At 33.6% G+C, this 18,606-nt stretch overlaps 2 protein-coding genes across 2 annotated transcripts; one reads left to right on the forward strand and one right to left on the reverse strand.

The window, feature by feature from the left end:
- Positions 1-6,547: 6,547 nt before the first annotated feature.
- Positions 6,548-8,888, forward strand: LOC108824104 (uncharacterized). Its single transcript, XM_018597463.2, has 6 exons — positions 6,548-6,638; positions 6,716-6,845; positions 7,470-7,618; positions 7,729-8,011; positions 8,117-8,283; positions 8,386-8,888. Exons 1-6 carry the CDS (start codon positions 6,614-6,616, stop codon positions 8,520-8,522), a joined length of 891 nt encoding a protein of 296 aa, XP_018452965.1. The 5' UTR covers positions 6,548-6,613; the 3' UTR covers positions 8,523-8,888.
- A 1,492-nt stretch (positions 8,889-10,380) lies between these two features.
- LOC108827617 (uncharacterized) lies at positions 10,381-18,601 on the reverse strand. Its single transcript, XM_018601059.2, has 19 exons — positions 17,233-18,601; positions 16,807-17,115; positions 16,461-16,700; positions 16,284-16,383; positions 16,047-16,204; positions 15,338-15,971; positions 14,851-14,915; positions 14,672-14,773; positions 14,432-14,574; positions 14,112-14,167; positions 13,330-13,979; positions 13,063-13,253; positions 12,669-12,975; positions 12,143-12,436; positions 11,962-12,071; positions 11,530-11,866; positions 11,042-11,443; positions 10,726-10,942; positions 10,381-10,637 (listed from the first exon to the last, which is right to left on the reverse strand). The coding sequence occupies exons 1-19, from the start codon at positions 18,502-18,504 to the stop codon at positions 10,606-10,608; spliced, it is 5,619 nt and encodes a 1,872-aa protein (XP_018456561.2). The 5' UTR covers positions 18,505-18,601; the 3' UTR covers positions 10,381-10,605.
- Positions 18,602-18,606: the final 5 nt, after the last annotated feature.

An 18,606-nucleotide genomic window follows, 5' to 3' on the forward strand; every position in this document is an offset into this window, starting at 1 on the left:
GATATAATAGTGGAATCTCTGTGATATTATTTGAGAATATATTTTTCCTTTTGATAACCGTGAAAATTTTAAAGTCTTTCTAAACTCAAAAATTAATTAATCCCACAAGACTCATAGAAATCTCGATTTTTTTGTCACTTAAGATGTCTATGGATAGTCAATGCTATTCGAACCAAGAGCGTAAACTCTATCGGGACTCCCTTTACCACTATACAAGATGACTTGGTTACATTTAGATATTATTATTGCTATTTTATTTATTTTTCTTTTTACTATTTTACAAATAACATATAGAATAAAAAGGAAACATTTACAAATTTCAAAATGAAAATATATGTATATAATATGATTTCATTAAAAAGGAAAAGTTCACAAAATAGTAATATTTCATTTAAAAAGAATTAAATAATATAAAAATACTTTTGAAATAATAAAATATTTTATTAGATGAAAGTTTTATATTTGTATACAATGTGATTTCATAAAAAATATCTATATTATAAAAATATAATTTATTTAACCATAGTTTTAACAATGAATATATAATTTGATTAATTTGATTTAACTTAAATATAATAAAAATAATTGTACTTCAGTTTGAATTTCAAAGAATATATGAAACTCAATATACTTACGATATGAGTGACTCGACTAATCCAACTTATATCTAAAATCGTAAATCTAACTGCAACAAGAATATATAATTTTACAATAATAATAATTTATTTTTTAAATATAAAGTATAAGATAACTCAGAACATATTAACAAATAAAATAAAATATTAATCAACTGTTACAATTTAGTTCTTTTGTAAAAATTTATATATATGAGGCTTCAGAATATTATTTTTATATTAAATTATGTAATTTGGAATCAAATACTTTAGTTTATTTTTTATTTTAATCTAAGCACAATATATCTTGAGTTATACATAATATTCCTAAAATATATTATATATCTAAGACAACAACCAACCTAAATACAAATGAGAAAATGAAAACTTTATATATTTAGAATTAAAATATTATAGTTAATTTAGAGAAATAAATGTAATTTAATATATTCAAATGATAACTAAATCAACTTTAAAATAACAAAACTGACTAGATATAATATATCTAAAACCATATGTCTAATTAAATCATATTATTAATATAAATTATGCATAAATTATTAATTAATAAAATTAAAATTAAATATCAAACATTTATTATAATATATTTACCTTATAAATATTTATACTCATGCATGAGCACGAGAAAATCACCTAGTATTCTAATATATAGGTAGGACTATGGTTTAAGATCTTTCTAATACTCTACGGGAGTATCAATAATATTAAAACATGAGAACTTTTTATATATTTGCAAATAATATATTTTGACTATTACATTAATTTATATTATTTCTCGTACAACTAACTTAGTTATTATTAAATATATATCATATCTAACCAACTTTCTAATATTTTCAAAATAAAATATCTAAAAAGATATTCTTAAGTATATTTTTCTAAAATTACATTTTGATATTATCTTTTAATATTTTTTATTAAAAATATAAATGTACATTTCTTTTAATATTTAGTTTTAAAATAGTAAAAGTCATAATTAATATTAACTATAGTTAAAAACGAATTATTGATTCATTTTCATTTATATAATAAGAAATAACATTTCTATAATATTTGTATATACATTATTTATATTCATAATTAAATTACTACACAAATTAATAAATATAAAGTAACTTAATCCATATATTAGCTATTTTATAAATTATAAAATAACAGAAAATATATTCATGAATTTTATAACATACCTCAAATTATTAAAACAAATAATAAAATAAGATATATAAACTAACAAATAATTTAATATATATATTTAAATTAGAATATTAAAAATCAAGTATCAGACGGGTAAAATGACAATATTTAATTTATATAATAATGATGAAAAATTATAATAATAAAATAAATTTTGACCAATTGGAAAATTAAAATAAATTTGTACTATCATTAAAAGTTTTAAAATATAAGTAAAACTGATACATGGGGTTTAGGTGACTTGAGTATTCTAACAAATAATGCACTAGAAAACTTCTAGGAAAGTCTTCTGAGCGAAAAGTAAATTTAGGGGTAGAAGATTTCTCTAAAAGTCTTCTTAACTGAAAATATTTAATCTAACTGATTTCTTTTGTCTTCATATATAAAGAAATTTACACATTCTCTCTGTTTCTCTCAAATGGAAGCAACAAAAATGTAATGTGTCTAACTTTAAAACTTTCTAAGCTCTTTGAACTTGAAACACCAAACTTTATATCAGTTTCTTATATGTTGTCTAATGTTTTTCTTACTAACTTATCTTGTTTTTGCATGTGTTTTATTACAAGGTTCTCATCTTCCACTCATTTAAATGTAGATATATAATTTGAACATGTATTTTTGTGTATTCCATAAAGATAGATCTATTTTATCTTCCATTTTTTTTCTCTGTTTTGAAGCCATTTGAAAGTTTTTGGATATGCAGGTTTTTCAGATTTGAGTCGGACTCTCGAAGACTTCAATGAAGTCTAACATATAGTGCATTGTAAGTCTTTTTATGGAGTGTTTTTCCATGTCTCCTCTTTCATGTCAAGTGGAGTCTAAACTTATCTTTTTGAAAAAATGATTTCTAACTCCATGTGTAATAGTTTCTTTTTATAGTATTTTTTGTGATTTGTATGTGTACTATTTTAATTGTGGATTCTTTTGTAAGTTTTAAGAGATGTTAATGAAAGTAGATTTGAAAATATGTTCATGCCTATAACATTATCTTGTCAACAATACTTGACACTATTGAAATTATTTATACAACTTCAATAGTAAAACACAATAATATAAAAGTTTAGTCAAGTTTACTAAAACGAAGGGAGAAAACTTCTTAAGAAAACTTAGTCAAACATATAACACTTTTACTAGAAGTCTTCCGAAAATTAAAATATAAGCGGAAAATTTAAGCAGGAAACTTAAATTTTAAAGAGAAAAATGAAATTTTAAATCTTATGATCTAAGAAGACACATTAAAACATATGATTTGATATTCTTTAATACTTTTGAAAGTTAAAAAAACATATCTTGAAGTTGAAAATACAAGTTTTACAAAAATTAACGTAGAAGACTTCTCTCATTGCTAGAAACATTAATAAACATGAATGTTAGTAACCTTATAATTATCACCAATTAAGTTATAAATTTCATTCAAGAGCCCTAATATTGACTAATATACATGAATTAACAAGAAAATATTAAAAACCTTTTTAATTTTAGAAAAAGTGAAAGTGTATTAAACATTGACCTAGAAGACTTCTAGGAAGTCTACCACTAGGTCATTTTTGCTTCTGAAAATTTACAATAAAAACTTCGAGAGAAGTCTACTATACAAAATCTTAATTCTTCCTTTGTAAATATTGGATTACTTTTTTTTGAAAAAATCTTGAAACTGCCAGAGAAGAAATCTCTATCGGTGAAAGTCGCCTTAGATTTACTTTTACAATTGACAAAACTTAAATATTTAATTTTAATTTAAAGTCTTCTTTCATAACCAAAAGTTTGATCAGAATCTCGGAATATAAAGATGGACAACTTATAGGGAAGTCTTCTGCCAATTGTCAATTTTAATTTTAATCAAGGAGGTCTTCTAATTAAAATTAAATGTTTAAATTTTAGTTGTCAATTTCAAAAGTAATTTAAGACGACTTTCACTAACAGTGAGAAGACTTCCTGGGAAGTCATATATAGATAGTCAATTTTCTAACATAATTCAGTCAATACAAAACTAACATATTTATCCGTGAAGATTTCGAAGGAAATCTTTTCATTTTTTTCTTGTTAATAAAGAAAAGTTGGAAAACTTCGTGAGAAGTCTCTAAAATACACACAAAAAATCAATTGTAAAACTAACATATATATTGACCACAAGACTAAAGTCTTCTTGGTAAATAAATCGATTTTTTAAAAAAAAATCATTCTTAGATCCAGTGAAGTTCATGTTTAACTTCTCCAAACAAAAATCACTTCTTAATGGAAGTTACCCATTCGTTCTTGACCAAACATCGTGAGCTTGAGTAATTCTAATATGTTTATAAAATTTGAAATAAAAAAAATGGAATTTTGGGATGAAATAATAGAGGAATTGAAAGGGAGATGGTTTGTGTGTGCGAGAAATAAGAATACGAAAATATATATGTTGATTTTATGTGCGTTTAAAGCTTGAAATTAATTGTTCATGGTGGATGATAATGACAATGTTATAAATAAAATAGGAAGATGAAGATGATTAAGTAAAATAAGCAATTTTGGAAGAAAAAATAATTATATTTTTGTGAATAATCTGAATTTTTAGAATGAATATGACAAATGAAAATTCCAAAAAATAATGGGTTAGTTTTACATTTGATTTTTTTGTTTTGATTCATTTTTCGGGAAAAACCGATAAATTATTAAAGATAAATGTGATATGTTAAAAGTAATTAAACCTACTAAGCGAAATGTCAATGTTTTTATCAGTGCTTTACTTGCAAACAGATTATCGGTTAAATTCCTTATTCAAAACTGATTTTTTTTGCTGAAAACTGAAATTTTATATAATAAACCCAAAACTAGAATTAGGAGTTTAATTACAAGTGGCAACTCAAACAAAAATTTCAAAATCAGATTACTTTTAGCTAATTTCAAAGGCTGTTCTCAATTATCAACGAATACCATAAGAAAAAGAGATTTACCTTGTTCCTTGTTCCTTAGAGTCTTCCCGTGCCTTTGATTCTACCCATAAGAATCAAAGGCTGTTCTCAATTATCAACGAATACCATAAGAAAAAGAGATTTACCTTGTTCCTTGAACGCCAGAGTCTTCCCGTGTCGCTTCCAAAGTAGCCATACATATACGAAGTGAAAACACCAAAAATCCCTTACCACTTGAAACCCAAAGGACAAAGGCAGAAAGCTCCACTGAACACAATGTAAGAAACAAACCGTCCCTCATCCGTACGATGAAAGCCTTCCACGTCAGTACAGGCACGTACGCGTTGCCAGACGCTAGAGCAAAATTAAACTCAGTTTAAAGTTTTGAGAGGAAACAAGGGAAAAGAAACTCTGATTTAATTTGACTAGTATTCGAAACTGATTTTATCATGCGGAAGTTTGATCTTTTTATATACATACTTGAAAATTACATTTCAAAATACATTGATTCCGTTGAAAATACTGAGAAGTAGACAAACTGATACCAATTGTTCCGTATAATAATGTCATTTCTAAACTCTTTGACTTTGTTGTTCTAAGTGACTGATAACAAAGATCATAACTTTAATAAAAATTGATATAACTTTCTTAGTGATGCTTCATTGTAAACTCGAAACTGATTCTCTAGAGATGACATAGGAAGCGGGAAAAAGAGACTAACACAAAGACTCCATCGTTACATCCTTATATTAGAGTATTCATATAGACTCTAGGGTCGAAAACACACAAATAACATCTCCACAACATAATATAGGAGAGCAATCACCGGTTTATAATCCGGAAATACCATTGTAGAAATAGCATTCACCGGATAAACACTAGCTGTACTTGATACCGTGACGGCTCGGGTCGCGAGGCCTAACCGCATCCACTTGTTTCGGTTTCAAGCTTCCTCCAGGATCTCCTCCACTCGTGAACATTCCTTTGACTTTGTTCTTTTTTGCCGGTTGCCGGCAGTTAAGAGTCCTCTTAGTCTCCGAGGGCCAATTGAGAACCAAAAGTTCTCTAGTTTCTAGTTTTAATCTCTTTCAAGAGAAAAGATTAGACCTGGTTTTCTATGTAAATATAATTCATCTATTTAAGGATCCTTATATAGAATTTTGCTTATCAAGCAGTTTTATTTCAGATCTCTTATATCTCTTTGCCACTTAACTGAATTAAATTCACGTACTTCACAACAAAAAAAATTCTTATCAACAAGCCCATCGATGAAGTTTTTCAGTCACACAAATGATGAAATATCTAAGCAGTAAAAAATATTCCCTCCGTTTCTAAATAGATGATGTTTTAGGGAATTTTTGATGTTTCAAAATAGTTGATGTTTTAGTATATCAATGTACTTTTTAACTTTATCAAAAACTGTGTAACCAATGATAAAATGTAATATATTTTGTGATTGGTTGAACAATTTTTAATTTATATTTTAGTAATACTTTTTAGATTAAAAAACAAGTTTTTTAATAATCGTGCACAATCTTAAAATTTCATCTATTTTGAAACCGAGGGAGTAGTAAAATGTGCCAACAAGGCAACGAACACATAAAATAAACAAAACCTTAAGGAAAATTTATTAGATAATTACACGTGAATATATGCCCAAAAGATGTAATGTATGATGTATGAACATGGTGCTTATATTGTATCGAATCTCACAGTAGCGTGTGATCTACGACACATGTTTTTTTTTTCGATTCGATAAATGTTGGGGCTACAATGGTAATGTAAAAAACATGGTATCTTGTAATGCCTATAAATATAGCTAATAGACTTGCATCCTTAGATATAATTATAAGGCTTCATTTGAGAATCAGTTCCATACCATTTGTAGCAATGTCGCGACCAATACCTATTGAAGGTGAGGCTATCATTATACCTTTGAGTCTCTCTTTATTGGTATTAGTTCTAAGTTTTAATATAATCTCTTCTTCACAGAAATGGTGAGATTGTTCAAATCACGTCACAGAACAAGTCACTTGTTCAAGATAGACAACTTCTCGTTATTCAAAAAATACAAAATCGAGAAGGTCTATTCCTCGGTTTTTGATCTCGGTGGTCACAAATGGTGAGTTTTCTTTCTCTTTACAATTTTTTTTGCTTTCTAAAACCTAGTGTTCTAAAATATGCTATAGGCTAGATGATAGCCAGACAGCTACAATATGGGATATTAATGTATATACATGCGTTTATACAGAATATATATGAAATAAAATAAAAATATAATGATATATTTTACAGAATTTATATTGAGTTATTAAATAAAATCTCTGTTTATAAATAGTAGAAATTAAGATTTTATAAATTAGAATTATTATAAATATAATTATAATTAGTGAACATAAAGTATGCTAAACATTTTCATCATTCAAAATATATTATACATAATATTCTCATGTTAATACAATTTGATTTTGTTTTTTAATGGAATAGTAATTTTTATAAATAATAACTGTATAATCTCCGTATATACACTATGTTTCATTATATATACGCTACATAAGTAAATGTATAATTTAAAACATATTTTTGTCGTATACCACAAAACGGTACAACTTTGCACAGTAAAACTTAAAGCGTCATATACATGGTTGTATACACCTTATTTTATTTTAGAACACTGCTAAAAACACTTCCTTTAAGGAAAAGAAAAAAAAACATTTAAACCCTTCTTGACGTGATATGAAAACAGGAGACTTCGTGTGTATCCAAATGGGAGTAATCGTATGAAAGCAAGGGGTCATGTTTCTATCTTCTTAACGAATCAAGCTTCGGTAAATGTAAAGATCGAATATGAGGTCTTTGTCGTCAGTCAACTAGAGCAGATATGGGAATCTTCTGGTCTCTCTTTCTCTTTAGTTATACATATATATATATTCTGGCCCATGAAGGGTATCTGGTCCGTCACAACAATATTTGTGGTTGATATGTTGATGTGTTTATGTGTGCAGGCCACAAAGTATTTGGTACCTATTCTGAACCGGTTAGCAAGGGGAGTCCAAAACTTATATCTCTTGTTGATCTTAAGAGGAACGGGTTCCTTATTGGAGATTGTTGTATGTGTGGTGTCAAGCTTCATGGGATTGAACCTTCTGCTTCCGGAACAGCGGAATGTTTTAGCTTAATTGAGAAACCTCCCAACCACAAAGTCACTTGGATGATGACCAGGTTCTCGTCTTTCGATCCTGAGAAGGTTCATCATTCTCATGAATTTGTCGTTGGAAACAGGAAATGGTGATAAGTTCTGATCTTATGTTCACTTTCTATACACAAAGTAGTTATAATAAAAATGTATCACTTACTGAAGATGTTGCATGTTGTGTGTGAGTTCTTGATCAGGAGAATTCAAGTTCATCCAAGAGGGTTTGAGGAAGAAAAAGACGAATCATTTTCTGTGTATCTAATAGGAGAAGGGTTCATCAACAACGCGCCAAATACAGAGACTTACGCGAAATTTAAGCTGAGGGTATTGGATCAAGTTAACCGCAATCATGTTGAGAAAACATGTATGGATGTTTCTTGATTTTATTTTAAAAGTTTTCAAGTACTATTTTATATAATATTTTAAGAAAGCATTATTTTATATAATTAATGCTCTTTGTTTTTAGGTTCGGGTGGGTTGGAGACATCTAAAGGCTTTGCAGACTTCATGTGTCTGACGAAACTTGTTGAACCTTATCTGGTGAATGATAAACTGTATGTGGGAGTTGATTTTGAAGTCGTTTCTGTGGCTACATATTGCTAATTCGGCAGCTTCTTGCCTTTCATAAAGTCATGCTGTGAAACTACTATACCAATAAGCGATATAATGTAATGAATAAGATCGGAGAATATACTTTTTGGAGAACTTCCAGCTATCCAAGAGACGAAAAACTATATACATATGGTGTGTAACGTTCCTAGAGCTCAACTTTCACGCTGATGTCCTAGCCAAGGAAACTAGAACCAGAAACGTTTTATTTTTTCATGTAAACCATATATGGTCAGTTATTCTTGGCAATAGTTTTAATGTCAGTCAAAACTTAGTTTAAGAATATGGATAATTGATAAAATATGTATATATAGTGTGTGTAAAAGAAATAATATATATGGTGTGTATCAGTTTCTTCTAGTTCTTCATTTTATAGTCAAAGTTCCCCTGGTGGTTTTTTTAAGAAAAGCTTATATTTCAGGGCATCAACATTAATCCTTCAACTCTAAAGCATCTGATCACGAAAGAGACATATGTATTAAATAGTGGAACGTATTGATGTAATTTAATAGGTGAATACGTTCATTATTTTACCCATTTATCCAAACATGGATAAAACCAAAACAAACAGAGAAATTAACAATGTGGATTAAATACAAAAAGATGGGTAATATGATTATATGAATACGATAAAATTACACTATTATTAATTTATTTTCTTTATTACAATTCTTTTGTTATTTATAATTTGTGATATGTTAATTCTCATATAATACAACACCAATTTCTCTACCTCTTATTCATTTCATAACATCTTTTATGAAAAAAAACAAACATCATATATATATATTTCCAATGAAAGAGTATATTAAATATATTCCTTTATAAAAACCCTAAAATTATAAAAATATAAAACCTAAATCAATCTTTGCTAAAGAATCGTCTATCTCCGGTCTACAAAGAACATGAAATTGTTGGCAAGTCATATCAATAATGTTAAGTTTATTTGGCAAAAAGAAAAATGTTAAGTTGAGGCTTATCATGAGTTAAGTATCCAAACCCAACTGATAAAATTTGATTCTTACCTTTTTTTCTTTTTGATTCTTACCTTTATATATCTCTCTCTTTTTTACATTCTGCACACGTATAAAAAAGTACGGAATTTATTTTATCGCATATGGTTTCAGGATAAGATCGGCTTATCAAACTAGATATATTCCCTATCGTGAATTACAGTAGTGTGTAATTCACGATACAGAGACATGAGAATAGCATTCACTTGGCTCATGTCCTGTAATGACTATTTATGCTGTATTCGTGGTGTCACGCTTTCATAAGATCGAGTTTGCTGACGCTGGAACAGCAGAATGTGTTAGCTTAACTGAGAAGCCTCTCGGTAATAAAATCACTTGGAGGATGACCAAGTTCTCGTCGTTTGAACCTGAAATGATTCATCTCTCTAACGAATCCTTCGTTGATCAATCTTTAACTTAGTTTCCCTATTTAAAGATACTTCATACTGAGTACACACCCTATATAAGAATGCAGCACACTGAAAAACACAGCGTACTGTGTGTTTGTGTGATCAGGAGAACAAAAATTCATCAAGAATGCGTCAAATACGGAAAAATTCACAAGATTTAGCATCGGGTATGGAACATTTTAGTTTCTGAATTAGGTTTTCTTGTTTTGTGCTTGGGTTATTTATTATAAGTTGTATGAAAACTTAACGCTAAAGCCTAAATATATCATGTTATTACATACTCTTGAGAAATATTTTTAGTACAGACATTTATATAAGTTGTATGAAAACTTATATAAATATCTTTATTTAATAATGAAAATAACTTTTTAAAATAATTTTATTTTCCAAGAAAAAAACAATAGTAAAACATAACGGCTTACTAGCAAGTTTTGAACACAGAGTATTTTGTAAATTTTATTAATCTTGGTACTATACAATATATCAAGAAGTCAAATAAAGTACCTTAAACTAAATTTTTCTTCTAATTACACAACAGAACAAACAAAAAAGTCTCGCCACATAACAACTCTCGAGTCTCGAGTCCTTGATACCAATCAAGTTTGTTGTCACTAGGCCGCACCGGTTCCAGATATCAAATTGTAAGAAGCTTCCTTATCTTCTGCTCGTCTTGTCCTTTCCAAAAGCTTAACACAGTCGTAAAACATAGCATCAATGTCAATCATAATCCCATTACCTGATGTACTCTTGGTCTATAAAAGAAAAAAGACTTACCAAGTCTTGGCCGAAAGATAGATCCTTTCGCTTTCATTTTCGTACTCACTCCACTTTGGGATGGTTTCGTGTCTTTACCGCTGCTCTCTCCCGGTGTAAAACCCGAGACTCTGCTAACTTTCTCGTGGTACACAGCCGGAGGTGAAAGCCTTAGTCGAGGCAAGCTCTCTATCTGTACCAGTCTCTGATCTTTCTGTAGCTTCGTTAGCATTTCAAACTGCAGCGTTAAACGATAACAACGAAGTTTACTGTTATGCATTATTATTATTATTTTTATAATTATAATAAAAAGATCTGATATGGATAGCTTGCTTACTCGTGATATTTGCTGGCTATGAGAATGATCGATCATTTCATTCTCATAAGAGTAAGGCGAAGTGCGTTGTGAAGTTCCCGTGCTTGAAGAAACTGTGCTTATCAGTCCGTAGTCTAGATAGAATGATTTACCTTTAGATGAACTTTGAGTGGTCTTCTTGGTCATACAAACAGGACAACCTGATGAAGATGATGACGTTTCACTCTCCGACACTTCACATTGCAGATGTGTTGCATGGCCACAGTTGAAAACACGTACACGAAGAGTAGAGAACGTCTTGGTGAGTGGACAATTGCATATACAACAAAGCAAACTTCTTGGTGCATACCCGTGAGAAGCACCTTTCTTGAGTAGACTCATGGTGTAGAATGTATCCTCTTCGATTAAAGACTTTGCCGTATCCTGTCTCGAGATAGAGACTGAGAGTTTTAATAAAACATCTGAATAGAGATTAACCAACCAAATGCATTAGAGATTGTATACACTACCAGTATTCTCCGCTCAAAGCCATATGTTCCAAGCATTCCCAGTATTGTAAGTTTGAAATCACCAAACTCTTGAGTACCGTTGTCAGAAAGAAGTTTCGACATGATTGTTGGAAGTCGAACATATCCTATCATTCCTTCAACAATCTCTTTGATAAACTGAGACATGAGCTTCCTCAGGATCTGTGTCAAAGCCGTATCAGATCGTGGAATCCTCCACTTGATTGTCTCAACTGCTTCATCTACACGCAGTTCCAATGATTTAAAACTGGCAGGGCCTTTGTTTATTTCATCGACATTCCTTGGTTCCCGATATGAATCCATCAAAGGCTCAGAGAAACTGCGTGAAGCAAATATTAAAGAGTAACTATGACGTGAGTATTAATTAGCATGATGAGAAATTGATTAGTGGTAATCAGATATCATCAGGCTTACGTGTCAAGAAAGCGAAACCAAAGAATCTCCGACTCTTCAGGATTAAGGCGAGGAGTGTTGCGTTGACACAGTCCTATACAGGCTTGCAGAACACCTTGTATGTCATTTACCTGAAAGGATCAGAAAGAGTATGAGAGAATTATACAGAGCGAATTTTCTTATTGTTAAGAAATGTACGGACCTCCTTTAACTCTAGAGCACTAGTGGATTGTTCCAAGGTGGCTACTTCGCTAGCACCCAACTTTAGTTCTGAGATTAGGCAAGTGACTGCATTTTCAAGCGCGACAAATTTTTCACCAAGTCCAGAGAGTGTAAGTGACAACGCACTTGCTGCATCACCAACCCTCTCCAAGAGAAATGCTGCTGCATCTGCAATTCCATATTTTTGGCAGAGGCGTAGACAGTGTTCCACCCTGTAGTTATCAAATGTTTCGAGGAATCTCAAGACTGACTTCGGTTCATACTTGCATAGTAGCTGTAAAAATTACACAAAGAATTATCAGCACTGCAACAATTCGATGATTCCAAATAATCCCAAGGACCCATACAAAAATAAAAGAGCAATAAAGAAAAGGCTGTAAGCTCGCAAGAAAATTGATATCTATTAGAAGATTAGCTACGTTTAAGATCTAACTAATGCATTTGATAAGGTAAAATCGAGACAGCAGAGAGAGATTCAACTGAGAAGGTTTTCATAATTGCTTTACCTCCAAGTAAAGCTCAATCATGTCATCAGTCACATTGACTGGATTATCTTGGATGAATTTGGGAAAGCCATTAAGTTCTTCCAAATAAAGCTCAGTCTCTTTGGGCATACTCCTTATAATGTTTTCACCCAAACTATCCACCGCTTCATGTTTCCTTAGACGAGAAAAATCAAGACTCCCAGACAAGTGAACCTCAATGACAGTCTTGAGATAAAGGAACAAGCTTCTTGGATGAGAATGGAGCTGCTCTTGAACGCGTGTGATGTTGTCTTTCAGATTATCAATGATCAGGAAGAATGTTCCCTCTCTGCAAAAAAAAAGCCAGACATTCAAATATTATCCGGGTCCTCTAGACCTAATCAATAGAGAAAATAAATCCACATATAGTAGTTACCTGCTTAATTCAAGGAGCTCAGCAATCCTGTCAATTATTGCAGATTGAAAAGCAGTGAATTCATCCCCACTCAACTGTGAAAGCATCTTGTTCACATAGCAAAACGAATGTATGGGTTCATCTGCCTCTTTCATGTAGCTTTCTAAAGCAGCAACGTACCGTCGACCAATAGTATGAATATAGCCACAGACCTGAAAATTAAAGACCATAAACAGATATTAAGGAGAATATTTCAGAGTAAGCATTGTAAGTCTACCAAGAGGATACCTGATAAAAATGTGCCTTCTCACAAAGCTGAGACACATAAGCTACATCCCAATCAGTCTCCGGTACAGCTTGCAGAAGGTTTAGAAATTGGTTCTCTCTCATTTTAGGAGACATGTTATAAGTCGGAAGAATGTGATCTGATGTTAAGTAGTCTAAAACTTGTGCCAATACGCTCTTGGGAACGCTAGCTCTACCACGTGCTGCATAATATGCAACAAACTCAAATAGATGACTTGTATCATCCTTAGAGGGCCACTTTTTATCTGATTTTGAATCATCTGGATACCCAGATTCATCAAGTTGACTTAAGCCCCCATCAATAACCTGAACTAGGGAATCTATCACATTATGTATCAACATATCGTTACATCTTGTTTCCGGGATACTGCCATCGGTCTTGGACTCCAAACTTACTTCACCGGACTCCAGCAAATGACTCTCATGATCTACCATTTCACTTTCTGCAAACGCATATCTTAGGACATCTAAAGTGGCTTCAGTATCCATCTCTAGCAGATGGTAGAGGTTCAAGTAAATCCGTGGAGATGTTACACATCTACTAGAATCATGGGCGTTTGATTTCTCCAGTAGAAACTGAATCAACTCAGTCCTAAGGGATGGCAAGCGCGTAGGCACCAGGGTTCCATGCCCTGCAGATAAAACCCAAAATGGATTAAGTTTGTGAGAGGAAAATGACTATACAAGTTAATAGGTTATCACCGGATACCATACTAAGTCAATTGCTGATCAAAACATTCAGTGAAACCATAGTAGAATCCTACCTGGTGGAAAAGCCAAACCAAGAAAGCAGTACTTTAGATAAACAAGCATTCGGTACCTGAATAAGAAACAGATGGAAAAAAAAGACTCGTCACTAATCGGCTGCACCACTATACCTTTGTTTATATAAATAATTATATAGGGTTATACAAAAGCATTGCAATTAGCTATATGTATATATGCGTTATATAGGATTAACGCCATGTTAGATGGAAAGGAATGGGCCTTTTGAATTCTAGGTTTTCCTCTCAAGCGAGGTGGGGACTCTCAAGTTCAGTTTGCGTTATATAGGAACAAACTGCAACGACTTCACATAACATACCCAATGGCTGTAGCCCTTTGTCTCTCACTGTTCCGAAAGACAATCAAAAGCTCCTCCAGAGGTGACCTGAAATCATCCAAACCTTTGTTGAAAAGATAGAGCAAGGCCCCATAAAGCCCATGCTCACGGCAAATTCTGACAACCTAAGTACAAATGAGGAAAATGTCAATATTCAACCATAATACTACATCAACTTATTGAAAAAAGATCAAACGGACACGTGGAATTGTCTGCAAAGACCTGATTGAAATCTAAGGAAGAAATATCCATGTGAAGAACACACTGCTCAATTCTTTGTAGCCATCCTTTCCTACTATAATGTTCTACCAGAGCTTGCATAATCTGAGATGAAAAGAAAAATCACAAAACAAATACCACGAAACTCTTGAGGAAATAACTTATAATTTCACAAAAGATACCTCTGGAGGAAGCGATCCAAGCATATCCTTTAAGATATAAGGCTCCAAAAGCTCCAAAAATGTATCTAGACAGAAGAAAATTAATAGTCAACAACCGATTAAATCAAGATCAAACTGTGCGCAAAAAGAACAACAGATTCCACAGCATGTGTATTCTTCACTACTTTATGGATTCAAAAAGTAATAGAAAGATACATGTTACGCAGCACATGTATGTGTATGCATTATGAAAATGGCACATATAAGAAAAAAACTAATCCAAAGGTGATACCAACATAAGCTATTCTAAGAACGGTAGACTAAAAACCTCCTTAAGGAGTTAAAAGAAGAGAGAAACCGAATAAGATAACCTATACGGAACTAGTCACAGTCCTCATGTAGTAAGCATACTTGAAACATTCAAATAGTTGGAATGGTATTGAACCCCTTCCTTGATAAAACGTAGAACCAAAATAACGAAGTTGATGGATATATCTGAAGAATATACCTCTTTGTTGTACAGCCACAAATCTGGAAAATATCTCATCGAAGAGCAAATCCATCCTGTTAATATGAACACAGAATTCAACGGCAACACCACCAACACGATTGTATTGTTCCTCTACCTCTAAGTTGACATCATTGGTTCCACTGCTTGGCTCATGAGTTACTCCGTTCTTTTCAATCTGACTGGAAAATGCTATTGTGATATAAGAAAATACTTCATCTACATAGGAAAGTAGCAGCTCTGCTAAACTGGGTGCTATGGCTTCCCTTATGGCGTCAACAGTTTTGGGGAGGTCAACAACCCCATGAGCTTGCCCATTAAAAAGTGACATGGCCATGTTAAAAGCACCCATCCAGTCACCTCCTCTCCTTAAAACATCAACCCGCTCCTTCCATGGCAAAAGTCTGGAGATAACAAGACGCGCAGTCCCGAGAATATATACTGAAGCCCCTCTGACACCCACAGAGTTGTGATAAGCTTTCTCAGGATTTCCAAAGACATTTGTAAAGTACGTATGATAAGAAATCAGGTCATTCCCCGAAGAACCATCCACAGAAAAGCTTGTCTGGTGAATTACTACACCATCTCTTGTGAACAGATACAAATGGCCCGTCACAGTTGGGATCACCAGTAACTGAGTATGCAGAGAAAAACAGAGAACTCATGAATATGCATTTGCTTAGATACTTATCTATATTCGTATACACACCTGATCATCCAGCCAAACCACACCAATAGCAGCACTGTCAAGCGACCATTTCGCATATTCCTTTAGTTTTGATTTTACCAACTTGGCAACCTGAACTCTACGATCCCACGCAATGGCAAGAAACGAAACCCTATCTTCAGCCTCCTTGGAAGAGTTTTCTGCAAAATTCTTAAAAAAGGTTAAGTAAAACAGTATAAGCAAGGTACACAGTTTTAATCGGAGAAGAATCGTGATTACCCATTGAACATTTCCAGGCAGTGTATGGGATGGAACCCTCCCGAACCCCTTCAGGCCTAGGAAGTTGTGCATACACCTCCAAATCTGGAATGAGCTTTACCTATAGAAAACATAAGAGGCTCATTTCTAGAACCATAATCGGTACAATGAACATGGAAAGATGTTTGGAATCCTTACCACCAGTACAGTTTGATAGGTTACAAATACGACAACCCCTTCTTCCTCCGCAGACGAATCCTCATTAAAGAGCTTCCAACTTGAATCAACCCCAACAACACCTCCCACCAAGCTGCTTATACTGCTGGACGGAGTTGCAGTGTTACCCGCCTTAGAAGAGGCCAAGGAGCTTCCAAGAATTTCATCAGGCAGAGGTGATGCCGAGAGGACCATTCCATTTTTTTGTCCATCGAGAAGACACTGATGCAATCAAAACAGCGTACAAACCCATTCATCAAAGCCAGTAAGGCTGAACAGGACAACCGTACAAAACAGACACAAAATCACAAGCAAACATGATTTTTACCTGTGTTTTTACTGTATACATATTCAACAGCAGAGTCCAAGAGAAAGTATGTTTGAAAACAACACCCTTAGTGTCACTTGTAATTATTTTAAATATGCGAGAACCTTGAGAATCCCGGCCTAGAAAAAACGCATATACTACTGGAGCAGTGTGTTCAGTGATCACTTTTGCTGCCGACGCTCTCTGCACGTCCCAAACTGTAACATGTCCATCACCATAACCGGCTAGCAGGAGGGCCCCTTGCTGATTGAAGCAAACTGAGGTAACCGGAGACTGAGATCTTTCTCCTTGTAAACCAAGCCAAATCATCTACGATTATGTGAACATAAATGTGAATCATTTGGGCAAATATCTACCCAGATAATACCAGAATTCCCTTATACAAATAACCTATAAATGGACATAAGCAATAATGTATAAGAAAACCTTTGATTCCATCTGATCTGCAGTATCGGGAGAATATTTACTTGGTACAACGATGATGACCCCCTTGGACATACCCACCGCAATAAAATTCAAATGAACCGCCAAAACCTGAGGAGAACCATGGTCTCGCTTAAATGCCTGGGATGAAATGGTTCGGCTGATGATATTGCTAGCATCAACATCAAAGTAACCTAAATTCGTCGAACCGATCTTAACACCCTCAAGTCTCATCGGCTGAGCAGCAGCTCCTTCCTCCCAATGCAAACCAGTATACGCTTGTTTCTTCTCAAACTCTTCAGCCAAGACAAGCTGCTTCCTAAAAGATCGCGATTTCAGTTTCTCCCTTTTACTCATCCTTTCCTTTTCCAACTCCTCAATCCTCTCTTCTACAAGCTCCGAAATGCCAGATAATTCTGAGCTCCCATCATCAGGAATAAAAGCATCCCCTCCTTCTTCTTCTTCTTTAGAATCCGGTAAAATTACATCTGAATCCTCATTCTTAACATCTTCAGCACTTGACTCCTCATCATTACTTACCCTAACATCATCAGAACCATTCAAATGTAAAGACTCTAAAGAAGAAGCAACAAACATTGTCTCATCTCCGGCGTCTTGTACAACATCAACAACACCAGAGGAGGAGGCAGTGACTAAGTCAGGCTTTGAGTTTTTATCATAATCAACAATATCACTAGCTTGAACTTCCATTACTTTAGCTTCGTTATCTTGACTTGCAACTACAACTGCATCATCCTCATCCTTATCCTTATCCACAGAAACAGAATCTCCATTTGATGACAAGACTTCATGATCTTCTTCTTCTCCCAAAAGCAACTCGCTACTGGCACTACTGCTAGCTCTCCTCGACTTGATGATAGCAGCGTGTGGCGTAGGAACCAATCTGGAAGCAGCCACAGCAGCCGCAAGCGCCGCGCCGGGCTTCGCATTGGACCGTACTCCTGCGAACAGCGACGGCAGCGGCAACTGCCTCAGCGAAGTAGTCGGAGCCGGATTCCTCCGCGCCGGATCGGTTAATAATCCGCGATGGAATTCGGATTGAGGTCTCGCCGCGGCACGGCGGTTAAGTTGCTCTGTGGCTGACGGCGGAGGTGATGGCGGTGGTGGAGAAGAAGAGGGAGATGAAGAGCTGGAGGCGTTGAGGATTTCGTCGACTGTACGGTGAGGGACGGAGGAAGGATCCGAATCGGGTTCGGAGTCGGAGTCGGATACTAGAAACGAATCGAGATCGAGTTCCATTTTCGACTTATTCATCTCTGTGAACTTTCTCTCTCTAGTCTCTAATAAGTCAAGTAGCCGATTGGTTCTTCCAACTCTCCGACGGACTCGTCACCGCCGATGATCTGAGAAAAGAGC

The sequence above is a fragment of the Raphanus sativus genome, chromosome 9 (genome assembly GCF_000801105.2).
Source record: "Raphanus sativus cultivar WK10039 chromosome 9, ASM80110v3, whole genome shotgun sequence".
Taxonomy (NCBI): Eukaryota; Viridiplantae; Streptophyta; class Magnoliopsida; order Brassicales; family Brassicaceae; genus Raphanus; species Raphanus sativus.

What these genes read in the sequence shown, in the direction of transcription:
- LOC108824104 (XM_018597463.2), top strand. Translation starts at nt 6,614, where the DNA reads ATGTCGCGACCAATACCTATTGAAG. An exon ending in GATCTCGGTGGTCACAAATG is followed by an intron (nt 6,846 to 7,469) that starts GTGAGTTTTCTT and finishes ATATGAAAACAG; the next exon opens with GAGACTTCGTGTGTATCCAA. An exon ending in GTCGTTGGAAACAGGAAATG is followed by an intron (nt 8,012 to 8,116) that starts GTGATAAGTTCT and finishes GTTCTTGATCAG; the next exon opens with GAGAATTCAAGTTCATCCAA.
- LOC108827617 (XM_018601059.2), bottom strand. Translation starts at nt 18,504, where the DNA reads ATGAATAAGTCGAAAATGGAACTCGATCTCGATTCGTTTCTAGTATCC. An exon ending in TTGGATCGCTTCCTCCAGAG is followed by an intron (nt 14,774 to 14,850) that starts GTATCTTTTGTG and finishes TTTTCATCTCAG; the next exon opens with ATTATGCAAGCTCTGGTAGA. An exon ending in CAAAGGGCTACAGCCATTGG is followed by an intron (nt 14,168 to 14,431) that starts GTATGTTATGTG and finishes TTTCTTATTCAG; the next exon opens with GTACCGAATGCTTGTTTATC.